The sequence below is a fragment of the Pangasianodon hypophthalmus genome, chromosome 2 (assembly GCF_027358585.1).
Source record: "Pangasianodon hypophthalmus isolate fPanHyp1 chromosome 2, fPanHyp1.pri, whole genome shotgun sequence".
In the NCBI taxonomy this organism is placed as follows: Eukaryota; Metazoa; Chordata; class Actinopteri; order Siluriformes; family Pangasiidae; genus Pangasianodon; species Pangasianodon hypophthalmus.
In genome coordinates, this window is record NC_069711.1 from 21,223,844 (window position 1) to 21,234,072 (window position 10,229).

General features: G+C 37.0%; 1 protein-coding gene across 6 annotated transcripts in view; it reads right to left on the reverse strand.

Annotated features, from left to right (window-relative positions):
- Positions 1-10,229, reverse strand: part of lepr (leptin receptor) — a 51,807-nt gene that overhangs the window by 25,546 nt on the left and 16,032 nt on the right. For 2 of the 6 annotated variants that reach the window (XM_053231581.1, XM_053231577.1), the window contains exons 2-7: positions 7,929-7,981; positions 4,416-4,563; positions 4,277-4,329; positions 2,712-2,945; positions 1,665-1,791; positions 1,080-1,267 (exon numbers count right to left, since the gene is read on the reverse strand). In XM_053231581.1, the coding sequence (XP_053087556.1) occupies positions 1,080-1,267; positions 1,665-1,791; positions 2,712-2,945; positions 4,277-4,329; positions 4,416-4,417 (604 nt within the window). In that variant the 5' untranslated portion in view covers positions 4,418-4,563; positions 7,929-7,981. Of the gene's footprint in view, positions 1-1,079; positions 1,268-1,664; positions 1,792-2,711; positions 2,946-4,276; positions 4,330-4,415; positions 4,564-7,928 lie in introns of all 6 variants that reach the window. The other 4 variants (XM_053231571.1, XM_053231573.1, XM_053231587.1 and 1 more) reach the window with 3 other exon arrangements.

A 10,229-nucleotide genomic window follows, 5' to 3' on the forward strand; every position in this document is an offset into this window, starting at 1 on the left:
ACGCCTTGTATCTCTGATCCGGTCCTGTCAGTGGTTTTGTTACCTGATTGTGTTCACCTGATCTGTGTTACTCCTTGATTATTCTGAATAAACCCTACTGTTACTTTGTAGCATCTTATTCATCACATCACACATTATATTTGTCTTTCGCTTTTACATTGATGACACACAATTTTATTTGAGCGTTTCAATTTGGCCAGATTTAGCAGGACATCTCTGCAAAACAGAGAAGTGTGTCAAAGACATGAAAGCTTAGAATAGAAACTTCCTTCTCCTAAATTCTTACAAAGCATAAATAGAATTAGCAGGAAGAGAGGAATGATATTTATATACATGTATCTCCAGAAAGCCAGGAATGTTAGAAGAGGAACATTCAGGAGCTTTAAATTAATTAGCATGTAGGTGTCTAGGGGTTGTCTATTAGCAAAGTATTGTATTTCCTTCAAATTATAGTACTATAGTCTTAGCTCTGGATGCTGGGAGCTTCACTCCCATACACTCATGCCCAGTGTACCTCTGTAACTAGCAAGACATCTGTAACATGTGGGCGAATGTGGCAGATGCAAGTGCGGGTGCTCAGCATGGTTTATTAGGGCACATCCATAAAACAACATCATAGTTCATATCGTGGCTGACTACACAAGAAGGCAACAATAAAGTTTAATAAACAAGGTCAAAGCAGGCAAGAGACAAAAAAAAAACAGAATGTGGAAACAGGAAACAAGAACATGATGATCAGACTTAAAGATTTTAAAGAAATGCGCACAAAAAGACTTCTCAATGACACAAGGAAACAGCAGGGTATACAAAGACAAATAAATCAAGGAGTAATAAAAAACAGGTGGACACAATCAGGTAACAAACCAGTGACAGGACAGGAGTGGAGACAGGACTAGAACAAAAACAAACACAAAAGCACACGGCGAAAGGGAAATTTGTGACAACATCACTGTGTTGTGTATTATTTTAATTTGGTTTTATATGATATATTGTTAAATGATTAGCACAGAACCTAGAGTAAAGTTTAGTGCAGTCAATTATTAGGGATTATATGGAAAAAACTTTTATCTGATACTTACGCAGCAGGTCAGTGCTGATGTGCATCTCGGGTGCCAGTAAAGGACGACCACTGAGAAATCCACTAACAGACAATGACATAGAGACATCGTTGGCATCAAGGGCAAAAAGGCATGTAATCTCATCTTCGCCAGGACACTGCACCTGAGTAGTGATGTTCGTTTCATCTGACAATGTATCCGCCCCCAGTCTGAAACAGAAAATCGCAAAAGCATTATCACCGGGATGTGCGAAATTTAATAACTGACTTTTTTATTAACTGACTTTTATAAAATTCTCATTCCTCACAAGTACTGTATATCGCAGGAGACTACTTTCCTACAAATGCCTACACAATTTCACTAAACTGCCATGTAGGTGTGAGAAATATGGACCTATGTTTTTATCACTGAGAAATAAAAGTGTCTCCATTTAAAATAAAAAAAAGCCAAACTATGAACATTGTGTGTCACCCCACTGTATGTGCTTATGAAGTAGGTCCATCAATGTGTTCCACCTCTGAGCTATGTCTTGCAAACACAAATACATTATGATACCAGCATACAGGTTAAACAGTCAGAGGAAATATAGACAAACAGAAGACTCACGCTACTCGCCTCAGGCTAATAATCAGCTGACTGGTGTCCGGAGCTGTGGCTCTTTGGAGTTTTAGATAACAAATTACATTTGCTCGTTTGTCTTCGAGCCAGCAACGGATGTCCAAACGGATGTTTTCTGGAAAGAGATGCAGTTAAGATGTTCAGCTCTTTAATACTGTCATTTATTAAGACAGCTCAAGCCAATTAGTCACACACTCAGCAAGAGCGTTTAATTAAGCTAGTCAAAACAAAGCTTCATTACAGTGTGTACACATACAGGCTAAACATGAATAGAAAAAATATTAGCAATAAATAAAAAAATATAGACCTTAGGACAAGGACTTTTTTTCATTTTTTCTCCATTCAATTTAATTACTTCAAATGCATACTGCTTTTCTCTGCATGTTGGGTTTTTTCCAAGCTAGTTTCTACTGCAGTGATCCCGTTTTCTTATTGCACCATTATAGATGCAGCGCTCTGTCTTTTAGAGAAAATGGCTCAACGAGCCATAAATCTACTCACTCATATAATATTTTTATAATGCAATTGTCTTAAAGTCTAAAACTGAGTGGGGAAGTAATGAGAATCGATTATCATGACTACTGATTTGATAATTAGACCTAATGCGCAGCTTTCGTCTCCTCTGCCTTGGCATCTCAGAGAGGTGGCTGGGAGAAGCAACATCTTTAACAAATAAGATCTTCAAGACCTTTAACTAACAGCCGATGTGTAAAAATGATGTAATGTCATGTCAAGACTAAAGATTGCATGCTACCTAAGTTATTTTGTGATTTCTACATTTAGTGACAACGTCTCTGAAACTGTTTTCTACAGCTACAGTAACATATAATACTAGATTCAATGTAATATGTGCTGTAGTAATAGTAGTTCATCTAAGTAGTAAAAGTTAAGGAGGCTGGACTTGGCATAGAGAGTTCATTAATTCCACTGTTGTGAGGCTGCTGAACTGATGAGCGGTGAAACATCCAGCAGCCTTCAATTTTTAATTGGCCTAAAAAAATCTTTACAGATAAACATGCAGTAAGTGAAGATTACCAGAGACGACTTGAGATACACTGGAATCTTCTGTGATATTTGTGGAGTTTTGGATGTGACACTGATACTGCTGAAGGCTATTGACATGACTGAGGCTCTGATTGTGAACGTTGGAGCTAGTGCTGGCCTCACTGGCCTTTCCATTGGAAGTCAGTGCACAGCACAGCTGAGCTCTCCACTGCAGATTCTGATACACACCAGGCAAGCCATTTAAAGGGCTAACAGCAACTGCAACTGAAAGAGACCCATTTATTGCATTGAACAATTACCACAAGTTTATACACATATACAGTGTATAGTGTATAGTGTATATATATATGTATATATATATATATATATATATATATATATATATATATATATATATATAAATATATATATACACACACACACACACACACACACTGCTACACTTGCTCATTCATGCAATTATCCGATCAGACAGTCATGGGGGAATGTGGCAGCGCAATACATAAAATCATGCAGATACAGATCAAGAGCTTCAGTTACTGTTCAGAATGGTCAAATATCAGAATGAGGAAAAAATGTGCTCTCGGTGACTTTGAGCATGGCATGGTTGTTGGTGCCAGAAAATCTGGTTTGAGTATTTCAAAAATGGCTGATCTCCTGGGATTTTCTAACACAACAGTCTCTAGAGTTCACACAGAATGGTGCGATAAACAAAACACATCCAGTGAGTGGCAGTTCTGCAGGCGGGAATGCCTCACTGATAAGAGATGTAAGAGAGATGTAACTTTGTCTGGTCTTTTTCCAGTCATCAGCTGTCCAATTTTGGTGAGCCTGTGCCCACTGTAGCCTGCGTTTTTTTTCCCTTCAAACTCACCCAGCAAAACAGTTTTTAGAAATGAGAAAAATTTTAATGTCTTAAAAATACAAACACAATATCATGTTTTTCCTTTCCTAAATAAAGTCTTTAAAAACTGTTCATAGAAATGCCTGTGATTTTTCTTCTTTTTCTTAATACAAATCCACTGTTGGACTATAAGAATATGTAAAAGCAGGTCCTTTTCTCTCTTTTACACGTTCTATTCAACATCAGTCCATATAGCAGGTAATGGACTGCTGGATTTTTATGCTTGCACCACCACAACACAGGAGAGAAGAGGAAGCATAATGACATGTACCCTAGGCAAAAATATAATTTCAATATTGTGATAAATAGCATTTTTAAATTATTTATGAATAACAGTTACAAACTGACTGAAAGCAGCTGACATGATGTTCAAATGTTGTGCTAAAACTTTCAATCTGTCTACAAAAAAATCAGTGTTAAATAAATCATTTTGATAGATGTTAAATAAAAGTTCAAACAAACTCAGTTTTTCAACATTTTTAATGCAACACTATTGTTTAGCTGGCAGTTGTATTGTGATACCTTTCTATGATCATGTATCATAGAAATGTGTTCTAGCATATTAATATGATAATTTTCCTAACAACAAGAATGTACCACATCATCTAAGTTTATGGCAGAATAAACAGAATGTTGATGACTAAATGTTTGTGCTATGTGAGTAAAACTTGGACACGCGCCAAACACTCACCATGTAAAGTAGTGAAGACATTCACGATGACAAATAGCCTCACGAAGGAAAACCTGGAATGGAGGAAGCATCTGTTAAACGACTAGAGGCATGAGTCAACCTCTTTCATGATGGGGGGATAATGCGCTGGGGTACGCACATTATGACTGGGTTTTGTCACTGCTTTAGTCACAAGTGGGGCTGCAGAGTTCAAATGGTCGATTAATCCTTACTGCTAAAGCCTAAGCAGTGTTCAAGTCCATAAGCCAAGGCCTACTGCAAAGTCAAACTGCAATCTTCCAGATGCACTGATGAAACATGATGGCATAATGCTGCATTAATACACCTCTGAAAGTCATTTACTGCTACTAAACTCAGTTTAAGCATACTTTTTCATAAAACCAACATCTCCAACATGTAAAACAATGTGCAGTTTTTGTCTGTCCAAAAGTAAATAAATCAAAAATTGGATGTACAGAGGTTTAATATTGTAAATAAATGTACAGGTTCCCCATATCTTAAAAAAAAAATAAATAAATGTCTAAATTCTTCCAGAAATTTCATAAAAACTAACAAAGTCTCTGACCTGGGGAAAATGATGGACTGAAACATAATGAGCTCCAAAATCGGCTAAAATGCCCGGCTTCCACGACTTCTTTCTTGGGCACCATAGATCACAGCAGCACGGGGTTGGTCTTTAAAAACTACTTTTTAATGAATAGTACGTGGTTGTGTAACAATATAAGCTATCGTGCATGTCAGTAATTGTGATCCAGAGCTATCTATATACTTTAGCTCCATGGGTTGGGCAGATTGGGACCTCTGGTGTTCAAACAGTGTAATTCCATTAGATGCAAATCAAATCTTTGCATCGCGATGCATCGTTACACCCCTATATGTAAATATCAAATCTTTCCATAAGGAAATGTTTATTTAACATTTATGAAAGAGTCTTCAGTGCTAGTGCTGTGTAACAGTCAGTACGTATTCCACCACAGGAGAGTCTTCTGGACTTTGTGCTTTCTGGTTTCTCAGTAACATGACAAACTGCTTTTTTGTGTGTTATCAACTTCAACAGCGAAAAAAGAGAGGCCAGTAAGGAAATGACTGTTTATAGCTGTTATAATGCAAGTGTTTACAGAAACCTGTCTCGTGGATGTTCCACAACATTACATATAATTATAAATTGCTGAGCGGGTGTGTAGGGGTGTTTGTTTTGTATATTTTGTGTCTTATGATGTTGAGTGTTAGTAATTTACCTGAGCATCACCACAAGCATTATAATGTTAACATGCTGTGCCAGTGATAAATAAACTTTGTCTTTACTTGACTTTGCATAAAATATGCATAAAAGCAAACAAAATCCAACCACATCACCTTTGCTCAGTGTGAATTCTTAATTAGATCAAGTTTCATAAAACATGATTAATTTATAAGCATTTAGTGAATCAAACGAACTGTAATGTTACAGCAGCCTATTAGTCAAATCCCACAAGTACGACTAATGCTAGACAGCAACCCTATTATTGGTGAGTATAAAAATTCAATAAAGCTGAGCAGTTTCTGCAATGTTTGAATTTTGTAGTTCAATGATTGATTTCGTAGTCAAAGTTTGTTGAAATTAAGTGCTATTGTTTCTAAAAGTTTGTGACAATCAGTTCTATGCTGTGCTGTTATGCCTTAAGGTCTTCTAAACCACCAGAAAGGGCTGAATAATTTCTGGGAAATACAAATTTTATAATAATTATATTTTCGCTGGGTTAAAATCTTGGAAAGCCAAAAATAATGATCCAGTTAAGATTTTTTTTATGATTGTAGGTAGTGTAGTAGACGTATAATTTGTAGGAAAAACGAGATACATCACTGACTGCCAATTTCCATCCAGATTCAGAAACTAGGTGAACTAACTAGCCAAGCATGTTAGCAAGTGTCCATTCAAACAGAAATCAAATCTGTCAGAATGCTGCAATGGTATAGGTAGTCCAGTCAGGTTTAGTTAAGAATCTGCTTACTATGGAGAAAAAATATTGATAATTAGGAATCAGTGATCAGCACCAATGTATAGCACTGACTCAGCTGTTTTATAATCTTATATATTGTAAATACAGGTTTCCTTGGTTGCTGTTCACTGGTTCAACAGTGAGCTCTGTGTCTACCTAATGGTCCTATTGACTTGTTTGCATTAGTGGCTGTTGGTGTTTGGTTGTTGCAAGATAATGCCCCTGGTACATATATGCGGCCCACACTGTGGGGGTTGCATGAAGGTCAGTCCCATGAATATATTTTGCTAGATAACGTCACTTGACATCTAGCTCACCCTTCAGTACAAGAGCTAACAGTGTTTTATCCAAACTGCAAAAAGCATCAAATATCACATGCACAGAATGTGAGAATTAGTCAACAGTCGACCTGTGTGCAATTAAAGTGAGCTAAATGTAAGTACACCTGCTTCTACAAGGCCCCAAATTTTGTTAGAGAGCATACCAAAAAAAACAGCATCATGACCAAGGAGACCATCAAGACCAAGGAGTCAAAACATGTCTGGGGATAGATTCTGGAAAAGTATCAATCGAGGTTTGGTTATGAAAAAATATCTCAAACTATAAAGCAACATTAAACCCATTATTCAAAAATGGCAAGAATATGGCATGACTGTGACTCTACCTAGAAGAGGCTGTCCACCAAGTACTGAGCAAACCTAGAAGAAAGGCTGTTCTAGTCTGCAAGACTTGAGATGGGGCAGAGGTTCGCCTTCCAACAGGACAACAGCATACTGCCAAAGCTATACCGGAGTCATTCAAAAACAAGACTCCGAATGTGTTAGCATGACCGAGGAAAAGACCTCAATCTGATTGAGAATTTCTGTCTCCATACAGTCTAACAGCTTGAGCAATTTTGCCAAGAAGAATGGACAAAAATGTCAGGATCCAGATGTGCAAAGCTGACAGACATATTGAAAGTTGCAGGTATAAAGGTGGTTCTGCCAAATATTAAACTAGAATTTTAGGTTGTAACACTAAAAAATTTGAAAGGTCAAAGGGGGTGAACATTTACGCAAGAGACCGCATTAAAAATGAGTAAAATAAAGGTATTTGTTACAGTTCTTATATCCTGTTATGTAGTCCCTTTGTTTAGGATTCTGTGCCTGTGCATGTGTGCCATTTTCATTTTCGCTCTTTCTCTTTCTCTCACTGACATTGAATAATTACTTGCAGGAAGTGTCACTGAATCAGTGATGAACAGCCAGAATAGATTGAGGGGATTTTTTCCCATCACCAACCAGGCCAAAAGTGTTTTCTCTTGGTAAAAATGTTATGTGTGGACCAACTGTACATTTGTAAAAAAAATCAGTAATTACACTTTTTTGTCTTTTTTTTTCATTCTTTCCTTTTCCTTACAGGCTAGTTAGTGGATCTAAAAGAAGGTTTTTTTTTTCTTTAAGAAGTGTTTTTTTCTGATAAGAAAAGGCTAATTAATAAATGTTGGCTAGAATTTAATTGTTCTGATCTCTCATACTTGGTTTGGAGGTTAGAGGCATGAAGGCTAGAAGAGACAATTTCACTTTTATGTTTGTGTAGACAGGCCATAACCTGGTAATAATGTTGTTTTTTTTTTTACAATAGATACACTGGAATCTGAGGACCAAGTCTACTTAATTATACTGCATACGTACATGATGTCACTCTCAGAGTAGCATCACTTCCGTCTTCAATGGATGGAGTATATCTGCAGGAGAAGGACAGAAAAAATCAGAGTGCATTCTCTGAGGCAAGAGAAGAAACAGATGAATGAATTTTAATTCACTGAATAATGAACCTTGTTTCTTTGAACTCCTTGAAAGGAACAATGTATTTCAGTCATTTTTTTTGATAAGAACAAAACAACAATTTCAATGCAATTTGGTTCCTCTCATTTTAGCATTCTACTGTGATAACAAATTCATTTTTGTGTCATCTATTGCCCTTACAGCTGTCAAAGGACATGAACTCGATCTTCTTTTTCTCAAGCAAGCGTTTAGATTGATTGCTTCATAGTACAGTATGTGGGGAAATATACTCAAAAGAAATCCATTCACCTTTTCATTTTTAATGTTGCACAATACTTTTGGCTTCTCGTTTACATTTACATTGCGTTTTGTTCGCTTTGTCAAGCCTTCAGGCAGATTTGTGAAGGAACGGCAAACTCGCTTCTTTCCACTTCATCCTACGCACAGTTGTGCAAGGTGAAACCTGTTGTGGCTTAGTTTTTGACATGTACTGCTCAAATCCCAACTTAAACCAAACAAATGACTAATAGACTAAATTCCTCGTAAGATTACACCCAGTTCATATATAAATTCATTTCTTAGTATAACTTAAAATACTAGCGAGCCCCTCTCCATCTGTCATGTTCTATCAAGAGTAGCGTGACATTAGATCATTAAAATGAACATTACAAACGACAAGTAAGTGGCCAAACACTCCATTAGAACACAATAACACCCTCATTCTCAATATGCATGTCTATCACACATCAAAACAAGGGTGTAGCCCAGTTATAATGACATAAACCTGATGCTTTACACTCTTTATGAATGTTAACTAAGCTTACTTGATGTGCAAAACAAGATTATGGCCAGTACATTGTTCAATGGGTGAACATTTTGTTATTCGGAAGAGTAACCTTTTGGCTTCACCTTTTAGCATATGCAAAAAAATAACATCATTCTGTGGTGAGGTCAGAAGATAAGAGATATAATCACTAAACCAGCACAGTTCAGTGCATTTCCAGCTCTTGTTGCTGTAAATTTGATATATTTATAAACAGAGGGACTAACCCCTTGAACTTCCAGGATCTGTCAGCAGCTCCACATTAGCATTCTTGTAACTACAGTGTTACTCCTGCAATAATCGTAATTATATTCTTCAAGATAAATAAGTTAATAACCAAAAAGAGTTTAAGGGGTTAAAGGGGAATTGTGCGAGTCTTAGTGTTACTGGAGAACTGATCCAGTCTGAGAATTGAATTAGGTATTTGATCCAATCTGATCATTATTGCAAAATGGACCCAGGTTGAGAATTTTAGAAAAAATGACCCAGTCTCATTAGTGTACACGTTGGTCTCGGTTTAACTCTTTTGGTGTAAATGGCCCAGTACGATTATTATTTGAAACCTGGCTGTTCATGTTCAGGTGTTTAGCTTTTGGGGAATGGACCTGCTCTGAGTATTATTGTGTAATTGGGCCAGTGTTTGTGTTTAATTACTCTGCATTTGATCCAGTCTGAATATTACAAAGGAAGTCAGTCTCTTCCTGAAGAACTGGCCCAGTCTGAATATTTAATCATTTGGAAATTTAACTATATGAGTATTACTGATCTGAGCATTATTAGGGCAGTCTGAATTTTTTTATTTAATGAGAAATGACCTGATTTGAGTATTATTGGGGCAGTCTGGGCATTTGATTTTCTAGGAAAGGATCTGGTTTGTGTATTATTGGGGCAGCCTGAGTATTTGATATTCCAGGAAAAGAACATGGTTTAGTATTATTGAGGCAGTCTGAGTATATGATTTAACAGGAAATAACCTGGTTTGAGTATTACTGAGGTAGCCTGAGTATTTAATTTTCCAGGAAAGCGCCTGGTCTAAGTATTATTGGGCCAGTCTGAGTTTTTTGAGTTTCCAGAAAAGGTCTGAGAATTACTGGGGAAGTCTGAGCATTTCATTAATGTTAATGGGGATTTCCCCCAGTCTGAGTGCATAACTGATACCCTCTGAGTATTTGTAGGGAATTGGACCAGTGTAAGCATTTAATTTTGGGGAAAGTGATCCAGCCTGAATAATATGGGGAAATTGATCCAGTCAGTGGAGGAGCAGGTGACTCATCACTCCCAACACTGCTGCTAATGTGCATCATGGAGATTGAAAGACAAGAGTTTCCCACTTTTCCATCTGCAAACTACAGACACACTCCAAGGGAACAAGGCAGTCTCTGTCT